The 23,694-nt window shown below is 41.6% G+C and overlaps 1 protein-coding gene across 1 annotated transcript in view; it reads left to right on the top strand.

Annotated features, from left to right (window-relative positions):
• Positions 1-749: 749 nt before the first annotated feature.
• LOC126982865 (carcinoembryonic antigen-related cell adhesion molecule 1-like) overlaps positions 750-23,694 on the top strand; it is a 139,506-nt gene continuing 116,561 nt past the window's right edge. Inside the window, exon 1 of the mRNA XM_050835140.1 lies at positions 750-1,305. Within this exon, the coding sequence (XP_050691097.1) occupies positions 750-1,305 (556 nt within the window). The remainder of the gene's footprint in view (positions 1,306-23,694) is intronic.

Below are 23,694 nucleotides of genomic sequence, written 5' to 3'. Positions count from 1 at the left end.
ATATCATTTGGATTGTTGTCCTGGTTAAAGAAATGGTTAAACATGAAAATTTCGAACATGCTATCTAATATGATTTCCTTTCCCCAACAGGCCTTATGATCGTGTTGCAGAGGTCATGGAATGACCGCAAATGCAGTGCGCTTGCTGGTTCAACGGAGCACACGTTCTCGGCCAGATACTGCACAGCGCGGGACAGCTACTCCCCTGTGACACCGCCACACTCACCGCCGCCCCTGCCACACCACTTGTTTTTGACAGTTTTACTGGTGCCATTCGCCGCCATATACATGCAAAGTTTGCAGCAAAAGAAACGTTTACTATTGGCACCCTGACTGAAAGCTTGAAGACGGCATGTATTATCCCAAGTGAAACCTCAGAAACTACGATGTGGCGAGTGCTGCACAACATGGGATGCCGCTACAGAACATCACAGCGGAAAGTGTACCTAAGGAAGGAGTCGCTAGATGTCGTGCCGCCGTGTTGAGGCTCTCTGAGCACTTCAGCGACATCGGAGGGAGGGAAGAGAAGTAGTTTACGTGGATGAGACATGGTTCACCACTCGCATGCAGCACAATAAGGAGTGGGTAGACACATCCCAGCCTGCCACTAATGCTACCTACAGTCGTCAGGTGCCACCTGGAGAAGGGGAGCGATTTGTAGTGGTAGCAGGTGGTACAGTCGACGGTTTTGTAAGCGAGTCATTTTTGTGCTTCCCTGCAAAAAACAAAACCGGTGACTACCACGGGGAAATGAACAGCACCCTCTTCCTTCGCTGGCTTACGTCGCAGCTGCTACCCGCCCTGGAAGAACCATCAGTATTGGTTTTGGACAACGCGCCCTACCACAGCCAGTTGACAGAGGAGAGTCGGTGTCCCACCACCGCCACCAACAAAGCAGAGTTGATGGACTGGCTAGCGATCCGCATAATTCACTTCCCGCAACACGCCACGCGTCCCGAGCTTCTTCAGCTCTGCAGGAGACACCGACCGGAGCCACAGTACACAGTTGATAATGTCATTCGTGACTGGGGACATGAGGTCGTCCGACTACCACCTGCACATCCCGAGCTTAACGCCATCGAACAGGTGTGGGGCGCCATGAAGCGGTATGTGCGCTCCACCTTGCAGCGATTCACCCGGGCAGATCTACAGGTGAGGGTACAAGAAGCCAAGCTGTGCGCAACAAAGGAGGTGTGGGCAGGAGCAGTACGACGAGCCAGAGCCTTCGAGGACGAGTACTGGTCCTCTGACAACATACGTGAAGGTGTAGATCCCGTCGTCATCAACATCGACAGTGATGATGAAGGTGACTTGTTTGTCGATAGTGATGAATATTAAAGTAAAATATGTGGTCAGTTATTTATATTATTAATCCACCCAATATATATACTTGGTGTCTATTTATGTCTGCAATGACTTTTTAACATATCTACATGAACCCATATCGTATGGTAGTCTTTTTCTAACATTAGAATTAATGATTAATATATTTATGACTTTAATTTCGTTTTAACATTTTCTCTGCAATGAATTCCCGCTTCAGTTTCACCCATATTCCTTTCCGTCTCTTAAACGATTTCCTATACATTATCAAGCGTCAGCTACATCCTTCACACCATCATACGTTCAACGTAACCTACGAGATGGAGGGTAAAAAAACTCGTACAACTTTCAATGGTTATATAATTGCCGAATAAACCTCATACAACAATACTCATTAAGCAACAGCAAGTTGCGCTGGACCAGGAATCAAGGTCGTGTGGAGAGAAAACCCTCACATAGTTAATAATTTAACCAATAATTTAGAGTTTTCCGCCATTATAGACAAGTCATAATGAGCCCATACCTTCACATCTCAGAGAGAGAGAGAGAGAGAGAGAGAGAGAGAGAGAGAGAGAGAGAGAGAGAGAGAGAGAGAGAGAGAGAGAGAGAGAGAGAGAGAGAGAGAGAGAGAGAGAGAGAGAGAGAGAGAGGGGGAAGGGGGAACTGAGAGAGTAACAGGCATGGAGTAGAAATAGGTAGTGGGATAAGGAGAAGGGTAGGAGTTAAGTGAATGGAGCGGTGGGAGTAGGGGTATCCAGGAGTGAAGGCAGTTTGTTGATAGACTTCACTACTACGTCACGATTCGCCTGTTCGAATGCGTAGTAGCTCAGGCAGGTTTTTGACTTCACAGTCAAGAGTAAACGCCATAATTAGGCGCATTTGACAATGCACAATAGTGTCAAAAATTAGCGGAGTGTGTGAAATAATGTGTGCCAAAGCACCATGCTGATCCAAGTCTTCGTTTGAAAGATATCTGCGAAAAACAGTATGTCATAGGCTCTGAAATGGATAAAGTCCTAAACAATAAAAAGGTTCTTTCTGACCTTGTTTTTCTGTCACTTAATGATGGCTATGAAATTTTTGTATGGGAGTAGGGGGTAAATGGAGAAATACATAAAGCCGAGGGGGTCAGTGATGGAGGAAAGGTTGAGAATGGCTGCCCAAAATACTAGCAGTGATGGGGCAGTTAACCACAATAGAAGACGGCGACAGAGGCCAAGCCTTCATGGAAAAGAGGGTTTTGGAGCTCCAGAGCAAGATGCAAGAACTCAGACCTATACACCGTGCGCTGGAAGAACAATGGGGCAACACAGACATCGACGCCGCATTGAAAGAGAACATAGACAAACCTTATAAGGAGATAATAGACCAACATAAAAGCTCAATCATCAGAGCTAACCAAATTAAATTGGTGAAACTAAATGGCGGCCACATCAAGCATCCCCGCCCCATTAAGGGCTATATCAACTTAACAAAGAAGACACTCACAGCAGATCAAAAAGAACTCCTTGACATGGGCCTAAATTGCCATATCATGTCAAAACCCAGAAAATTCCAGAAGCGGCTCGAGTGTGAAGTACTACTGGACGACGCGGAGAGACTTGCGAAAAAAGGCGACATTACCATCGAGCCGACGTTTAAACAAGAAGTCATCGCGGAGGCGGGAAAAATAAGAGGACGTTACAACAGCAAGATAATTGAACCAAGACACCGGGACGCAGCAAAACAACTGAAAGCAGACCACAACATCACCATCAGGAAAGCAGACAAAGCTGCCACCTACGTCATCATGGAAACTTCCGAATACCTACAGAAGATTGACGACATACTCAACGAAACTACAAAATTCAAAAGAATAACCAGGGACCCAACGGAAGACCTCAAGAAAAAAAGTAAACAAACTGATAGTCAAAAACAACATTGCCAGCAGAAGTATCAAACTAGAAAAGCTCTCTGGTGAGTTCAGCATGGGTTATTGTTATGGGAACGTCAAGACCCACAAACCAGGCAACAAACTCCGGCCTATCATATCCCAAATACCGACGCCGACCTACAACCTAGCGAAACAACTGTGCAGCCTCCTGACCCCCTACGTACCCTCCACACACAACCTACAAGCATCGTCAGATTTTCTCGACATCCTCAAGACCAGCAACACATGAGGAAGAGTTGCTTCCCTTGATGTCGAATCGCTCTTTACAAACGTACCTGTGAACCGCACCATCAACTAGATCATCGAACGGGTATACCATAACAACTCTAACACCTCCATCGACATCCCCGAAGCCGTCTTACGAAATCTCCTGGAATGCTGCACAAAAGAAGCTCCATTCACCTGCCCACGCGGAAACAAGTACTGCCAGATTGACGGAGTAGCCATGGGTTCACCCCTCGGAGTATTACTGGCAAACTTTTTCATGGGCTGCGTCGAAGAAGTATTCAAGAAGCTCGACAAACCAGATATATACTGCCGCTACATAGATGACATATTCATCAAGACCGACAACGACGACGACGCCGAGCGGCTCAGACTTTGCCTACAGGAAGTTTCAGGCCTCAAGCTGACAATAGAAAAGAGCGTCAACAACTCCATCCCATTCCTGGACATACTCGTAAAGCAAGAAGAGCAATCCTTCAACACAGAAGTATTCGTCAAGCCCACAAACCCCGGACACTGCCTCAATGGAAGGTGAGTGTCACAAAGATACAAAGACTCGACAATCGGCGCATATGTCAGAAGGGCACTCACTCACTGCAGCACATGGCAACAAGTACACAACGAAATAGAGCGCTCAACACAAGTTCTACTCAATAACGGCTTCAGCGAGATTGAAATCAACCGCCACACCAAGAAGATCATGGATAGCTGGCACAATCCAAAAACAACAGAAAATAAGCAAGAAATTATCATCTTCTACAGAGCATTCTTCTCGACATCACACAAGGAAGAAGAAAGGATCATGAGGCAGATAGTGCACCGCAACCTAAAACCCACAAACCAGGAGAAGAAGATCAGCCTCCGAATATACTACAGAAACAAGAAAACAAGCCACCTCCTACTGAAAAACAATACTCGCCCGGATAAAGAGACAACCCAGAAGTCTGATGTCATATACAGGTTCAACTGCACAAGAGGAAACTGCGAAGTCCTCTCCTCCTCGTATATCGGCATGACGAGAATGAGGCTGTCTCGGCGACTTACATTCCATCTATCTGCCGGAGCCCCAAAAAAACACCTTCGAGAAGAACACGGAGAGACAATAACAAGAAGCACCCTGGAAGAAAACATAGAAAATCTGGATACCTGCCAGGATAGGCGACGACTTCCAATATTGGAGGCCTTGTACATACAAGAACTCAAGCCAAAACTCAACATCCAGGCTGAGGACCTACAGGCCCTACCGAGTATGCGCCGACAAACAGGCAGCCATCAATCATCGATGCGCGCGCACGAGGGACGCGGGACAAGCGCGCCATCCACTTACCATTCTCACCTCAACACCAGGGGAAGAAACATCTCTCTACTAGCTGCTGATGAAGGGTTAAGAACCCGAAATCCGGATCCAGCCAAATGACTAGCTACGGCGAAGTCATACAACTCCTATCAAAAGAGAATAGAACACTACTAAGACAAAAAGAAAGTACATTGAAGAAAATAATAAACATGACCTATCACTTTTAACAAAACATGTATCAGAAAATCTGCCTATATATAGTATATATATATATATATATATATATATATATATATATATATATATATATATATATATATATATATATATATATATATATATATATATATATATATATATATATATATATATATATATATATATATATATATATATATATATATATATATATATATATATATTTTTTTACGTTGTTGCCTATTGCGCCAGGTAGGCATCTTCCCAGTGGGGCCTGATGGTCGGCCCAAGGCTTCTTCAGGTGGGGCCTGATGGTCGGCCCAGCCCGTTCTGGCGCAGGCGAGTGTTTATAGTGGCGCCATCTTTCATTGGCTCATGCTGCCCCCGGAACTCGTTCTTGATTCGCTTGACGGCTTCCTCTAGAGTCCGGGTTGATGGGTGGTCTTCAGGACAGCATGTAGGTAGTTTTAAGCCACTCGCCGGTGACTGAAAAATCCGAGTGGTAGCGTGGGGATTCGAACCGCGTCGTCCATCACGCGTGAATGTGGGCCCAGTTGCCACTACGCCACCTGCCGCCTATATATATATATATATATATATATATATATATATATATATATATATATATATATATATATATATATATATATATATATATATATATATATATATATATATATATATATATATATATATATATATATATATATATATATATATATATATATATATATATATATATATATATATATATATATATATATATATATATATATATATATATATATATATATATATATATATATATATATATATATATATATATATATATATATATATATATATATATATATACGGTCAGACCTCGGTTTACGAGTGTCTTAGTTTACGAGTGTTTTGATTTACGAGCTAAAAATCCCACAAAAATGCCTTGGTTTACGAGCGGTGACTTGGTATACGAGCATCCTGTTCCATTTCTTTTTTTTTTATTAGTCGCCACCCCCCGGGTGGGAACACAGACTATTTGGAGGCCGTCAGGGTCAAGCGCGTAAGTTCTTTCGAGTAGGGATCACAAACCCTTGCCTTGTGACCGATCATGAAGGGGAAGGGAGGATGCCGATAGACCGACTCTGTCGTCATGTCAGCCTAGCCGATCAAGTCGGTCTTTCGACGAGGACTTGCGTGTCTCCTTGTACAAGTCGAAGACGTGAGAGTGGGTTCCCTTTGTTCGCTGCAAAATGAGTGTTCAACGCTGAAAACAATGGGAATAGAGTCTCAGTTAGTGCTGCCACCTTGATCTAAATAAAATACGGAACGCAACATCCCATTCTGCAATACAAAATGAATCCATATTTTAAGGAACGGATGGCAACCATAAAATTTATCTGGCCTGCCATGACAGAGCCGCTGCCCGCTGCTGGTGAAGAATAGAGGAATGGGGGAGAGACGTTACGACGCGTATTTTGCACGTATTTCAGGACGACCATTGACAAAGAAATTTTTTTGGACTGGTTTTGTGGTTCACCGAAAAATGCGCTCTCTACATTTTTAAAATACTGATTTTTATCTGCTTAACCATTCAGACAGGCAAATACGGAACAGATGGCGTTCCGTATTTTAAGGAAAGGGTGGCAAGTTTGCAACCCTAAGACGTCATCTGGTGACATATGGCCTTCTTGAACGACCCCCCATTCTTGTGACTGTTTTTCACCTCCCTCCCGTAATCCGCCAGAGCGCTCAATCTTGTCCATATGATTGGATGAACCAACAGTGTTTCTCCTTTTGTCACTCATCAAGGACAACACGCGTTAATTTAGTCACAGTTACGTACGGGATCTACAGTTCATTAGGAGTATTTAAGTAGCTACTTAGCGTCATTGCATGCGACTGAGTTTCTTAAAACGTCCTTTTTGTCTACAAAATATTGACAAATGGCATCGTTTCACTTTCTTGTTTCTAACGGTGACGATGATGATTTCATACCGGGAAGTTTTTACTTATCCTACAGTGCTGCTTTAAAGTGATCTGTGGTGCAACAGTAACACAACAGTAACCTCGTGAACTCTATATCCACCCCCACCTGGCAGGGTTACCCATAGGAAGCTCAGGAAAGGGTTATCGCCATAGGCCTATGGAAGTGCGGCCAGCTAGACAGTGGCCGTCGTACCCAGTCCCGCCGCGGCTTGCGCAGGACCCCCGATTCTTGCCAAGAAATGGGGGGAATTCTTTAAAATCTGACGCACCAGAACAAGAAATGCTAAAATTTCGCAAGACTACTGTAAACTTTGACCGCCATATGACGGCTCTAGACTCAGTCCGCGTTGTAAACTCGCAGAAATAGTATCCGTACGCTCGTCTCATGTTTTCAGCATTACAGTGTGAGTCCTTTTTACTATAACAATAGCCTCCAGAAAGATGGTTCAAAGGGATGGTGCTGCTAAGAAGAAAACAGAAACGGTAGATATATGCTCGCAATAGGTGGGCGAAGCCTCGGCAGCTTGTATGCCCTCCTGAACGTAACTGGCACCCGTTCACCCTCCATCTCGGACGAGATGGTAGTCAAACGTAGTTCCATTGCCTCGAGAGTAGGGAAACTGTGGCTGTTAAACCCCAGAGCGAAGCCTACACCTTGAGTGAAGTTAGCAGTTCCGAGAGTCTCCGTAACAACCGTACCACATTGAATTGTGTTACATATTATTTATCATTGGTATTTGTTACTAAAATTGCTTTAATTCTTTAAAAAAATAAGTAAAATGATTTATATATATTTTTTTTTAGATATGGGACGCATTAATGGGATTTACATTAATATCAATGGGGAAATTCGTTTTGGTTTACGAGTGTTTTGGTGTGCGAGCAAAATTCCGGAACGAATTAAACTCGTAAACCGATGTTTGACTGCATATATATATATATATATATATATATATATATATATATATATATATATATATATATATATATATATATATATATATATATATATATATATATATATATATATATATATATATATATATATATATATATATATATATATATATATATATATATATATATATATATATATATATATATATATATATATATATATATATATATATATATATATATATATATATATATATACATACATACATACATACATACATACACACATACACATACACATGCACATGCATGCATACATATATATATATATATATATATATATATCTATATATATATATATATATATATACATATATATATATATATATATATATATATATATATATATATATATATATATATATATATATATATATATATATATATATATATAGCATCTATATATGTGGGGGCTATATATTCTGGACAGAGTGGAGGCTAAGGCTCTTCGTCTCATCAGCCTCCTCCTCATACTGATAGTCTTCTACCTCTTAAATTCGCCGCAATGTTGCCTCTCTTTCTATCTTCTATCGATATTTCCACGCTGACTGCTCTTCTGAACTTGCTAACTGCATGCCTCCCCCTCCATGGCTCCCCGCTGCACTCGGCTTTCTACTCATGCTCATCCCTATACTGTCCAAGCCCTTATGCAAGAGTTAACCAGCATCTTCACTCTTTCATCCTCACGCTGGTAAACTCTGGAACAATCTTCCTTCATCTGTATTTCCTCCTGCCTACGACTTGAACTCTTTCAAGAGGGAGGGTATCAGGATTTCCTCCTCCCGAAATTAACCTCTGATTTTGGACACCTTTAACCTCTGTTCAGGAGCAGGAGTAGCGGGCCTTTTTTTTCTTTTTTTTTCTTTGCGCCCTTGGAGCTATATATATATATATATATATATATATATATATATATATATATATATATATATATATATATATATATATATATATATATATATATATATATATATATATATATATATATATATATATATATATATATATATATATATATATATATATATATATATATATATATATATATATATAAATATATATATATATATGTATATATATATATATATATATATATATATATATATATATATATATATATATATATTTATATATTTAGAGATGTATTGATATCTGCATCTGCATTCGCATCCGTGGAACATCTGCATATTTTTTTCACATCATCTGCATCTGCATCCGTAGTTGTGATAAATCAACATCTGCTCTGCCTGCATCTGCATTTGTGGTGAAATATACATCTACATCTGCATCCGCACTCTACAGAGGATGTGTGGATGCAGATGTGTTTTGTGTGCACAACCTATAGTTTATAGAGTAATATATAGACACGCAGTTACAGACTAGCAGAGTAGTAGAGTACTGCCTGGTGCTTACAGACTTAGAGTTCAGACAGAGCTTAGAAATGTGGAGTAAATTTATTGATGTGTGTCTAATGAATTAATTATCTAGTAAAACTAAAGCAAATAATATCACGGAGTCATCTCCTTTCAAACTTACACAACGTAATGTGTCTAGAATTTAGGGAAGGTCAGGAGGAGGGGCGAATTTACTTAGTGACTATGAAGTAAAAAATACTTAGTAAATAAACTGCAAACTGAATGGTGGTATGTTAGATACTTAGTAACGACAGTTGAGTGAGTCACTGTGTGTGTGTGTGTGTGTGTGTGTGTGTGTGTGTGTGTGTGTGTGTGTGAGGAGCGTGAAGAGGGAGATAGAGACGAGGCTTATCACCCTTGCTTCTCACCTTCACCCCGATGCCTTACTGCTGGAAAGAGAGAGAGAGAGAGAGAGAGAGAGAGAGAGAGAGAGAGAGAGAGAGAGAGAGAGACTGTAATGTGTGTGTCGTGTGGCTGAGTAATGTCGTACATTGCAGTCTTAGACCTTATTCCCACTTCACACGGTAGAATTCAGTGCTTCTTCCTTAAATACTTTTAATGCGAATGTTTCCATAATTATACAAATAATAATATTAAAAAATATGAACCGGCAGCGCTGAGCTCTTCTTATCGCACGAGTTTTCCTGTTGTCGCCTGTTTCCCCTGATACAGTGAGTTGCTGATGAAAAGATTTTCACAGAGGAAGGGTAATATTAGCTATTGTTTTATTATTATTATCATTATTACTGTTATAGAGGGCTTTTCGATGTATTTCTTACTAGAATTTAATGCAATGAAGCATTAGAATAAAGTTATTTTCTTTTCACATTTGCTAAGCATCTCGAAAATTTATAATAGTGATCCATAAGTTGTAAACTGGCATTCTCTGTTATTCATGATACACCCACAAGATGGAATAGCACCTTACACTTGCTAAGAAGAACACTAGAAATAAAGGAATCTGTGTGTGCGTATGCTGCTACCAACTCCAAAATCAAACAGCTCAGCAATACTGAGTGGTTGATTATGCATAAATGTGTACAAGCCTTACAACCTTATGAAGATATCACAAAAAAAACTTAGTGACTCCACATCAACAGCAGCTGAAGTGATTCCACTTGTAAAGTCCTTAAAACACACTCTTCAGCATACCACATCAGTAGTTTCTAACCCTGTTGAAGAAACTCATACTTCAGATACAAGCTCTGAAGATGAACCAGGCTCAGGATCAGTGATTGAGTTAAATGAAGACAGACAAGCAACACAGGCAGTAAACTTCATGAAAGAAGCAATGCAAGCTGATGTTGAGAAAAGATTTTCTTGGATTGAAAATGAAGATCTTTACAGAATTGCAACATATATTGACCCAAGATACAAGAGTAATTTTTTTCTTCATCTCACGTCACTGATCAAGTAAAATCATCACTTGTCAGAGTATGTGAGGAGCTTCGTCAGACGACTATTCTAGAAGAGGAAGATGGAGAACCAAGAAGGAAACGAAGAAGAGATGATATGAGTGAAACACCTACCACCTGTGGAACATTAGATGAAGCAATGACCTCTACTCTTGCCTCCAGCAGTGATGATGAAGCAGAAAACTCATCTGTAGTAACTTTACTCATGAAAGATATTGAGAAATATCACAGAGAGAAAAGAATAAGTGGAACAAGTCAAGATAGTTTGCAATGGTGGAAGACAATGAAGACAGTCTACCCTGATTTGGCAAAGGTAGCTTGCCAGTATCTCTCCTGTCCACCAAGTAGCGTTCCTAGTGAGCAGCTGTTTAGTAGTGCTGGCTTGATATATGACGCTAAGCGCAATCGGCTTTTGCCAGAAAAGGTAGATAAGCTACTGTTTTTGAAACGAAACTTGCCCATCTTGAACTTTAAATATTAAGTAATAAATGTGTGTTTATAGTATCAGTTCAATCAGTTGGTTATAGATTTATAGTTAACCACTTTCAAAAGGGTGGAGGTTGGGGAAAGTGGTCGGTGGGATGCACGACGATTTGGGTCCACGTCCCGCATCCTAGTAACGCACAAAATGTGTGGCTGAAACTCGTCATAAAACTTTATTGTAACAAAAAGTATTTCCACTTTACTTCCACTAGTATACTCTGAAACTCTTTTCCTGCGTCCGTATTTACGTCTTCCTATGACTTAAATACTTTCAAAGAGAGAAGTATCAACTATTAAGACACCATTCGAACTCATTTGGCAGTATTTTGGTTCTCCCACCTTGTTTTTATTTGTTACTTCTCCTGTCTGCATGGTCTGACACTGAAACAGGCTTTTTTGGGTGGGTCCTCAGAGAACGTTTGACGTAAAAACATCCGCATCCGCATCCGCATCCGCGAGGATATCATATTTTGATATCCGCATCCGCATTTGCATCCGCATTTTAGTAGAGACTGATATCCGCATTCACATTTGCATCCGCAAAATGACATCCGCATATACATCCGCATCCGCGGATGTCTAAAATTCGACATCCGATACATCTCTAATATATATATATATATATATATATATATATATATATATATATATATATATATATATATATATATATATATATATCTATATATATATATATTATTTTACATTGCGCTGGTATTTCTTTTTTCAGTGGATCCTGATGGTCGGTCAGGCTCTTTCCGGTAGGTCCTGATGTTCGGCCCAGCCTGTTCTGGCGCAGGCGAGTGTTTATAGTGGCGCCATCTTGCATTGGCTCATGCTGCCTCCCAGAGCTCATCTTTGATCCTAGAATCTAGAGTCCAGGTTGATAGGTGGTCTTCTGGACAGCATGTGGGTAGTTTAAGCCACTCGGCAGCGGCTGAAAAATCCCAGCTTGTGGCACCAGGCGGGATTGAACTCGCGTCCTCCTGAACACGAGGCCGTTAACGACTATATATATATATATATATATATATATATATATATATATATATATATATATATATATATATATATATATATATATATATATATATATATATATATATATATATATATATATATATATATATATATATATATATATATATATATATATATATATATATATATATATATATATATATATATATATATATATATATATATATATATATATATATATATATATATATATATACTGGTTGGAGGTATCTGAGATCCATTTTTCTCGAGAACTCTTTCGGCCTTGGTGGTCATCTTTAGGAGATGTTCTCAGCTTGGCTCCTGGAAAAGGAATGAGTGTACCGTGGAGCGAGTGGAGTCGTATTACCTTGTTGATTATGTGGCGCTAGAATGCTGGAGGCTCAGCCAATCAGCGTGCAGCTCTGTGCTCGCTGTCGTCGCTGTCGGGTTGCTGTTGTAAGTTGATGGCTGTTTTTTGGGTGTGGATGAGTACTGCCTCAGTCATCTTGAGGCTCTTGTCGGTTCATCATGTCAGTATTGTTGTGTTTTTATCCTTGGATAAAATTACATAAGAATATAAGAACATAAGGAGTCTGCAAGAGACCGGTAGGCCTGTATATAGCAGCTGATGTGAACCTAACCCCACCTAATATCCCTATCTATGAACTTTTCTAATCTATTATTGAATGTGACTATATTATTGGCACTCACTTCTGCCAAACATTTTCCACTCATCTACCACTCTGTTTATAAACCAATTTTTGCCAATGTCCTTGTTGGATTTAAATTTAAGCAGTTTAGACCCATTACTACGTGTCCTACTCGTTTCTCTTACCATCAGGACCCTATTAATACTCCCCTTATTAATGCCCTTCATCCATTTGTTAACTTCGATCAAGTCTCCTCGCACCCTTTGCTCTCCTAGAGAATGCAAGTTTAAATAATTATTGTTTAAGTGTTTCCTCATATGGTAAGTTTCTTAACCCGTGAATCATCTTTTTCATCCTCCTCTGTATCGATTCTAACATTTTGATATCCATTCTATTGTAAGGTGACCAGAACTAGACAGCATAATCAAGATGCGGTCTAACTAATTTTAAATAAAGCTTTAGGATGACCTTGGAGTTTCTATTGCTTACACTCCGTGTAATGAAGCATGTTACCCTATTTAATCGGTTTCTAGCTTGAAAGCATTGTACCCCTGGGGGAGATCAGAGCTCACTTAGACCCTTACACCTAAACCTGCCTACTTGAGTGTCATTTGAGCAGTAATTATGTGAGGGGTTGTTCCTACCTATACTCAGAATATTGCACTTCCTATCATTGAACTCCATTTGCCATTTCCCTGCCCAATCGTTCAATCTGTTTAGTTCACCGGGACGGACCGCCATGATTCACCATTCGGGTGCGGGTTCGCTCGTGTCTGCGTAACAATATTATTGTCGTGATCCGACTAAATTACTCTGCCGGTTTTGGTGTCATCAGCAAACTTACTGACATCACTACTAATTACTGTATCAAAATCATCGCTATAAATGATAAGTAGCAATGGACCCAATACCTAACCTTGTAGGACCCCACTGGTAACACAACCCCAGTTAGATATTTTACCATTGATTTGCACTCTTCGCTTCCTGTTGCTAATCCTCGCCATGATCCAGTTCAAAACTTTACCGTCTATTCCGAGAGCCTATACAAGATATATTACATTATAATTTTCATCTGTCTAACACCTCATTTATGTTATTACAGAAGGGCAAGAGTTTGGTGATGCATGACTTATCTTTCGTGAACCCATGCTTAGAGTCGTGAACTAAGCTATGTTTCCCTAGATCAGGGGTTCTTAGTCTTTTGATGATCCCAGATCCCCATTGGATTGCTCGGTATGGTCACATGCATTAACCCCTTCGCTTGACAACCGAAATCATCATCACCAGTCCTGTTAATATATAATATATAATGATATTCAGAGATCAAGTCCCATAGCCCCAGCACTTGGTTCTCATACCCTGAAGGGGTATGGATACCCCCGGTTAAGAACCCCTGATCTTGATGCTCCCGAATGCTCCTGGCTGTTATCGACTCCAGCATCATACCTATAACCGATGTTAAGCTAATTGGGCGATAGTTATAAGTAGCTGACCTTTCCCCTATTTTGAAAATAGGCTTCACATTAATTACTTTCCATAGGTTGGGCACATAACCAGAATTTATTGACATCTTAAAAATATCGGTAAGTGGGCAACTGAGTACCTCCTTGCATTCCTTCAGAACTCGTGGAAATATTTCGTCAGGACCTGGCGACTTATTTTTCTTTAACTTATCTATCTCATTCTGGAGTACCTGCCAGGTGACGAATATATCCCTCAACTTGTCACCATTCCCGCCCTCATGTGCCTAAACCCTCTCTGGGATGGTTGTTAGATCCTCTTGTGTGAAAACCTAGAGGAAGTAGTCGTTCAACATTGTACTCATATTTTTGCAATTTTTCCAAGATTTTGCCTGTGTTTGCTTTCAGCGGTCCAATTCTCTCCCTTGTTTTTGTTCTATAAATCTTAATTAAATAAGTCGTTGGAGTTTCTTTTCACCTCTTTTGCTACTCTAATCTCATAGATCCTTTATGCTACCCGGGTGTTTTTCTTTACCTCTCTGGATAGTTTAGCATACCTACCTCTGAGGTGTGTTTCACCATTCTATATCTTCTTATAAATTCCCTTCTTTAAACCTATCTCGTGTTTTAACCTACGGGTCATCCACTTACGATCATTGTTTTCCTTTCCAAGTGTTCGCTGAGGCATATGCTGTTACTGCTCCTCTACTATTACTCTAACAAAATTATTGCAAGTTATTTTTACCTGGTTCTCCTTGCTCTCCAACCCACGATTCTGGCCCCCATGAAACCCTAAACCGCCCCAATTTACAGAACTCCAAGAATTAGTTCTTCTTTTTGTGAACGTCCACCCACACTGATTCTGAATCGATGTTAGTTTTGACTGAATTGTTAGCGGGGCATTTAAGTGTGTTTTTAACATACAGCTCAGAAAGGGGAGAAGGGGGGTGGGGGGGGGCCTTCTTCCTTTTCTTTCTTTCTTTTTTTTTTTTTTACAACAAAGGAGGCAGCTCAAGGGCACAAAAAAAAAGCCCGCTGCTCGCTGCTCCTAAAAAAGAAACAAAAAAGGTGTCCAAAAGCAAGGTCAAATACGGGAGGAGAGATGTCCTAATACCCTCCTCTTGAAAGAGTTCAAGTCGTAGGCAGGAGGAAATACAGATGAAGGAAGATTGTTCCAGAGTTTAACAGCGTGAGGGATGAAAGAGTGAAGATGCTGGTTAACTCCTGCATAAGGGGTTTGGACAGTATAGGGATGAGCATGAGTAGAAAGTCGTGTGCAGCGGGGCCGCGGGAGGGGGGGAGGCATGCAGTTAACAAGTTCAGAAGAGCAGTCAGCGTGGAAATATCGATAGAAAATAGAAAGAGAGGCAACATTGCGGCGGAATTTAAGAGGTAGAAGACTATCAGTATGAGGAGGAGAGCTGATGAGCCGAAGAGCCTTAGCCTCCACTCTGTCCAGAAGAGGTGTGTGAGTGGAGCCCCCCCATACATGAGATGCATACTCCATACGAGGGCGGACAAGGCCCCTGTATATAGACAGCAACTGTGCGGGGCAGAAGAACTGGCGGAGACGGTACAGAACGCCCAGCCTCGAGGAAGCTGATTTAGTAAGAGATGAGATATGAAGTTTCCAGTTGAGATTTTGAGTTAAGGATAGACCGAGGATGTTTAGTGTTGAGGGAGGTGATAGCTGGGTGTTGTCAAAGAATAGGGGATAGTTGTTTGGAAGATTGTGTCGAGTGGATAGGTGGAGAAACTGTGTTTTTGAGGCGTTGAAGGACACCAGGTTCCTCTTGCCCCAATCGGTAATAATAGTAAGGTCTGAGGCTAAGCGTTCTGCAGCCTCCAGCCTTGAGGCGTTAAGTTCCTGTAGGGTGGGTCTTCTATTAAAAGAAGTTGAATAATGCAGAGTGGAATCATCGGCGTAGGAATGGATTAGTCCGGCAGCCAAAGTGACATTTTTTGTCTAACCTTGCCATAAAGGTCCCACAATGGGTTTTAAAGGTTTTGATACCATGAGACATTGTAGAATCAAAATCCAAAGAGTGCCAAGCTGGCACCCTTGGGCATTTTCTGAAAATCGCTCATTTCCGTGGTACCCTATACCCCCCATTTATCGCTACATGCGAAAAATGAAAATGTCTGTATCTTCACTAATATAGCTGATAAAATTGCAAGTAAGGTATCCAATCATAGGTTTTCAGACACGAGGAATGCAATAAAAACATTATTTCTAGTATCCAGTGTACTCATCATACCCAAACGCCAATGCTGTAGGAAAATCGACACGTTTTTTTTGTGTGAAAAAGGCTATAAAGGAAGAAAACATTTTGTGTGTGTGTTCAGTGCGTGACGGCACATAAAATACTGATATTTATAAGTAAGCAACTTGTGCATAAACGAACATGTCAGTTTACTTTTTCAGAAAAAGAAATAATGAAGAGGACTGTCTAGTTATGTATAGTTAAGCCACTGCATTAGTATCCATTTGTATCATGTAATAATAATGTAGTAATACGTCTGCACTTTTTTTTTTCAGGTACATTTTGGAGATTACTCAAGGCTGACTAATTAAGTATAATTAAGTATGCATCAGAAATGTATTTAAGCAGTAGCAAGTAGTTAATCTTTGTTTGTCTATATTTTCAGAAAGCTACCATGGAGTGTGTCTTCGTCAAAGTTGATTCCTGCAGTCACCCGACGCAACCTTTATCCTTGTGTACAGATGTCCGGATGTCATCTATTACTGAAGCAAGCAAAATTAGAAAAGATGGACTGCATCTGATACTTGAACAAAACAGTGGTAGCCCAGTGCATTATCATAAGAACTGTATATCGACATACACTTCAAAATCACACCTGAAGGAGCTACACAATAAACCAACTTGTTGCAGTTCACCTCCGCGAAAACGTCCAAGTCGCTCTGACCTTCGACACTTTGACTTTAAGACACAGTGCTTATTTTGTGGCAATATATGTGAACCAGATCCAAAGCATCCTAACCGCCCCAACAGGGTAGTCCTGTGTAAGACAGCTGATCGTCCCAATCGCAAAACTTTCAAAGCAGCAATAGTGGACATTTGCCATGCTCGTGGAGATCAGTGGGCGAATGAAGTTTTAGTGAGAGTGGAAGGAGCGGTCAGTGATTTGCATGCTGCTGATGCTAAATACCACTATGACTGTAGGACTAAATTTATGGCACCTAAATCAGTACACCTCGCTGCGAGTACTTCAGTAGGCCACGCTTCAGCTCCAAGTGATCCAGCTTATGACAAAGTCATACGTGAGATGTCAGCAGAACGATCGAAGATACGAAATTCATCAGAAATTTACAAACAATATCAGCTACATGGAGGTGTGTTAATGTCAAGAAAAACTATAATTGCTGCAATAACAACACACTTCGAAGATGACCTCCTGGTATTCAGATCTGCAGGCATTGCAAGCATACTTGTTTTTCGCGACAAAGCAACAGATATCTTCACTCTCATTCCGGATGACACCGACGACGACCTGGACCATGCCATGAAAACAGTTGTGAAACAAGTCAAACGTGAAACAGATATGATTCTCCACAACAAACAAGAATACCTCTGCAGAGTGAACGAAGACTTGGCAGAACAATACACAAGTCAAACCATGATGAACTTTCTTACCAAACTGTGTCCAAATACAACTCCAAAACTTCCCTTGATTATGATAGGTAACATGATAACAAACCAAGTCAGAAAAATTCCATGTCCGTTACAAGTGGCACTCGGAACACTTATAAGGGAAAAGGAGCTAATCCAACAGTTATACAAGTGTGGAATCGTGTGCTCATATGACGAAGTGTTGAGGTTTCGCAAATCTGCTGCTACAGCATCAAGACAGGTGCTATCCAGAGGACTTGTCAACACATCACAAAGTGGAGCAGGCCTTGTACAAGTTGTTGTAGACAATTTTGATGCGAACATTTCTAGCCAGAATGGCCTGCGATCAACCCATGCCCTTGCTGTCCTTCTGACACAAACTTGTGACATAGAAAGCCATACAAAGATGCCTGACACGATACCACGTATCCGAAAAGAGGATATGACTGCCCAAGTAGACAATGATGTACCTATCCAGAGGTATAATGGACCCAAAAAGCCAGACATGCCACAATCAAAAGCAACGAAGTCAGTTTTAACCCTAAGGGTACTTGCATCACAAGTAGTGGCAGCCAGCCGGGCTCACGTGAGGGACTTCTACTTCCTGTCTCAAATTGCAGGTCCAAATGCTTGCCCAGAGTGGAATGGATTCAATAGTCACTTGAACAGGTCTGAGGGTCAAACGGTCAGACCAGCAACCACCTGTGTGTACACGCCACTGATAGACATGAAACCATCAGACCCAGACACCATGCTAACTGCTATGACAGAAGCAGATCGCCTTGTGAAGTGCACTGGACAAAACATAGTAGTGTTCACCTGTGACCAGCAACTGTACAAAGTAGCAGTTAACATCACATGGGCATACCCTGATCGATTCAGTAACTTCATTTTACGCCTAGGGGGAATGCACTTCATCATGAATTTCATTGGATGCGTCGGAACACTTATGGACAATACAGGCTTAGCAGATGTCATGAAATGTGCTTTTGGTGGTGTTACACATATGCTCACAGGAAAACGGTTTCCACAAAACTTTCGTGCACTACGAATGGTAGTTGAGGAACTTCTGCATGGTATCCTGCAGGAAACTGATGACCCTAATGACTTAATGTCCACCTTACAAAGTCGATCTGATGAAAGCAAAACAACCAAGCTCTGGGTAGATGTCTTGATCAAACCTGTCCTGCTCATGATGTTATTTTGTCGGGCAGAGAAGAAAGCAGATTGGGCACTGCATTTGTACGCAGTAGAGCACATGATTCCCTATTTTTTTTCTGCCCACCATCCAAACTATGCCCACTACGGGCTCTACTACCTACGCTCACTTACCACGATGCCACCAGATATCTTGGAGCGATTCATGAAAGGAGAGCATGTGACCCGTCATAGACCAGGCGTTTGGAATGGCATGTGGACCGACATGATGATTGAAACAACGTTCATGCGGTATGGAAAAGGACCCAGTGGCATTATTGGCATCACACTAAAACCAGACACGCTGAAGACCTGGGCCTTGAGTCTCCATATTTGCAGTGGTCTGGCCAAAGACAGATCTGATATGACCTCAGATGATCAACATCAGCTTCTCCACAAGGAAGAAATGAAAGCCAGAATGACAGCAGATAGTGCAGACCGCTCAAAGATCAGAGACAAATTACAAGAATCCATTGATCCACTTGATCCATCTTCTCTCACCCATGGCCATCTTGTCCAGATTGTGAGTGGTAGAATAGAAACTGACCCGACTGTGAACGTGCATGAGTCTGTGTCAATAGGAACGGCGATGATGAAGCAGTATGAAAGCTCCTGGCCTGATGGATTTCATGATACTCTTCCCAGGAAAGTCCGTACAATGGCAGTCACAAAAAAGCACATCCAAGTTGGTCAAATAAAGGTACATGACACCAATTTGATTTATTCACGCATCATTGGCCTGCAAGCATCTGGTCGAGACATGGACCTCAATGAGGTTTTGAGTTATGAATTGGCACCCATTCCTACTTCGATGTTCGCCAGTAATGGCGAGATGAGAGTACCAACAAACAAATCAACACTCAAGAACAAGCTAAAAGTTGAAATGTCTGGACGATCTGCACCAAAAGCAGACAGTGTGATCATTGACGGTTCAGCCATACTGTGGGTGGTTCACTGGCCAACACATGGAACAGTGAAATACTTCATTGACAACGTTGTGTCGTATGTAACAAACAAAATGAAAGAAGCTGATGTGTACTTGATATTTGACCGATATGAAGATTACAGTACCAAGGGAGTCACTAGCACCGCAAGAGGAAAAGAAGCAAGCAGGCATCACCAACTGTCACTGTCAGTGCAGCTGCCATCACAGAAAGTGGCGCTGACAGTATCATATAACAAGACACAACTCATTGCTCTCATTGTGGATGCACTGCAGGCACAGACAGACAACCTAATGTCAACCAAGCACAGACTTGTTGTCACAGGACAAGATCCAGTACCAGTTGAAGTAAGCCATGGCATGATCATCCATCGGGGAGATTTGCGCAATACTCAAGAAGAAGCTGATGTCATAATGATACACCAGCTGTTGTGTATTATTAACAGCACCACAGAGGACACCAACATCAGTGTCATTTCAGATGACACTGATGTGTTTGTCTTGCTAGTCCACTTTTACCATGAAAGACAACTCACTTGTCATCTGACAATGGATGCAACCGGCAAAGAAAGGAAGTCCATCAACATCCAAGCAACTGCACACCGCCACAGGGATATCGCTGATCAGCTGTTAGCTAGTCATTCGTTATCGGGATGTGACACAGTGGCTCAGTTGTGGGGCATAGGAAAAACTAAAGTTCTGAAAGTTCTTCAGGCGGGCCATCAGTTGTTGAATCTTGGGAACAGCACTGCTGCACTAGCTGATGTAGTGCAAGAGTCCACTGCATTCATAGCTGCTTGCTATGGAATCCAGAAGCTCTGACAATGACAGATGTACGATTTAAGGTTTGGAAAGTGAAAACAGCAAAAGCAAACATTGTTTCTGCACCAAAGCTCATGTCTCTCCCCCCAACAAATGAATCTTTTCACCTGAATGTCCTGAGAGCGCACTTCCAATGTTGCATCTGGAAACATGCTGGAGAAGCAAACCCACCAGAGATTGACCCAACCATGCACGGTGGCAGCGAGATATTGTCAACAGAGCATTAACCCCACAATGCTTCCACCTAATACTTCTGCAGCACCAGATAGCATTTTGAAGCTAATAAAGTGCACATGCGAAAAATGCAAGTCAGCTAGGTGCTCATGCTATTCTGCAATGCTTCCATGCACCATCTTCTGCAGCTGTGAAGGTGGCCGGGACTGTTGCAATGAACACACCACAGCGGTTGCTGAAGATGAAAACGACAATCAAGACGTGAACACAAATTCCTAGATAATAGATACTTACATGTAGATATAAAGATATCCTTATCTTTTGTTACCAAAGAGACAGTATCTAAAAAAATTCTGATATTATCATTCTGATTGTACTGATATGTGAATTTTTAGTATAATACCAAATATGAAATTTAGGATGTAAAAAATCTTGTGTTCATTTAAGGTTTGGGATTATCTCATTGGCGTTTGGGTATGATGAGTACACTGGATACTGGAAATAATGCTTTTACTGCATTCCTTGTGTCTGAAAACCTATGATTGGATACCTAACTTGCAACTTTATCAGCTATATTAGTGAAGATACAGACATTTTCATTTTTCGCATGTAGCGATAAATGGGGGGTATTGGGTACCACGGAAATGAGCGATTTTCAGAAAATGCCCAAGGGTGCCAGCTTGGCACTCTTCGGATTTTGATTCTACAGTGTTTCCTGGTATCGGGGAGGCGGTGGCTGAATCGACAGAGTAACACCACCGCGTTCAGGAGGACGCGAGTTCAATCCCCGCCCGGTGCCACCAAGCTGGGATTTTTCAGCCGCCGCCGAGTGGCTTAAAACTACCCACATGCTGTCCAGAAGACCACCTATCAACCCGGACTCTAGATTCTAGGATTAAAGATGAGCTCCGGGAGGGCAGCATGAGCCAGTGCAAGATGGCGCCACTATAAACACTCGCCTGCGCCAGAACGGGCTGGGCCGACCATCAGGACCCACCGGGAAGAAGCCTTGGGCCGACCATCAGGCCCCACCGGGGAAAAGCCTACCGGCGCTATAGGCCGCGACGTAAAAAAAAAAAAAAAAAAAAAATCAAAACCATTAAAACCCATTGAGGGACCTTTATGGCAAGGTTACCTCACACTTCCACCGGACTAGATAGGAGAGTTCGTTTTGGAAAGATCATCAATGAACAACAGAAAGAGAGTGGGAGATAGGACAGAACCCTGTGGGACACCACTGTTAATAGATTTAGGGGAAGAACAGTGACCGTCTACCACAGCAGAAATAGAACGGTCAGAAAGGAAACTGGAGATAAAGGTACAGAGAGAAGGATAGAAACCGCAGGAGGGTAGTTTGGAAAGCAAAGATTTGTGCCAGACCCTATCAATAGCTTTTGATATGTCCAGCGCAATAGCAAAGGTTTCACCGAAACGGCTAAGAGAGGATGACCAAGAGTCAGTTAAGAAGGCTAGGAGATCACCAGTAGAACGCCCCTTGCGGAACCCATACTGGCGATCAGATAGAAGGTCAGAAGTGGAAAGGTGCTTTTGAATCTTCCGGTTAAGGATTGATTCAAAAGCTTTAGATAGACACGAAAGTAAGGCTATAGGACGGTAGTTTGAGGGATTGGAGCGGTCACCCTTCTTAGGCACAGGCTGTATGAAGGCATACTTCCAGCAAGAAGGAAAGGTAGATGTTGACAGGCAGAGGCGAAAGAGTTTGACCAGGCAGGGTGACAGCACGGAGGCACAGTTTTTAAGGACAATAGGAGGCACTCCATCAGGTCCATAAGCCTTCTGAGGATTGAGGCCAGAGAGGGCATAGAAAACATCATTTTGAAGAATCTTTATAACAGGCATAAAGGAGTCAGAGGGTGGGTGAGTAGGAGGAATATGCCCAGAATCGTCCAGAGTGGAGTTTTTAGAAAAAAGTTTGAGAGAAGAGTTCAGCCTTAGAGATAGATGAGACGGCAGTGTTGCCGTCAGGACTGAGGAGTGGAGGGAAAGATGAAGAAGTGAAGTTGGAAAAGATGTTTTTGGCTAGATGCCAGAAGTCACGGGAAGAGTTAGAGAAGGCAAGGTTTTGGCATTTTCTATCAATGAAAGAATTTTTGGTTAGTCGGAGAATAGATGTGGCACGATTTCGGGCAGAAATGTAAAGTTCATAATTAGTATTAGTTTGAAGGCTCTGGTAACTTTTGTGAGCTGCCTCTCTATCATTGACAGCACGAGAACAAGCGTGATTAAACCAAGGCTTTTTAGCGTGAGGAGTAGAGAAAGAACGAGGAATGTATGCCTCCATTCCAGAGACAATCACCTCTGTGATGCGCTGAGCACACACAGAGGGGTCTCTATCCTGGAAGCAATAATCATTCCACGGGAAATCGGAAAAGTACATCCTCAGGTCGTCCCACCGAGCTGAAGCAAAATGCCAGAAGCATCGCCTCTTCGGTGGGTCCAGAGGGTGTACAGGAGCGATAGGACAGGATGCAGAAATAAGATTGTGATCGAAGAAGCCCAACGGAGAGAACAGTTTGACAGAATAAGCAGAAGGGTTTGAGGTAAGGAAGAGGTCTAGAATGTTGGGCCGGTCTC

Source organism: Eriocheir sinensis, chromosome 5, assembly GCF_024679095.1.
Source record: "Eriocheir sinensis breed Jianghai 21 chromosome 5, ASM2467909v1, whole genome shotgun sequence".
Lineage (NCBI taxonomy): Eukaryota > Metazoa > Arthropoda > Malacostraca > Decapoda > Varunidae > Eriocheir > Eriocheir sinensis.
This window is presented reverse-complemented; position numbering and strand designations above follow the sequence as displayed.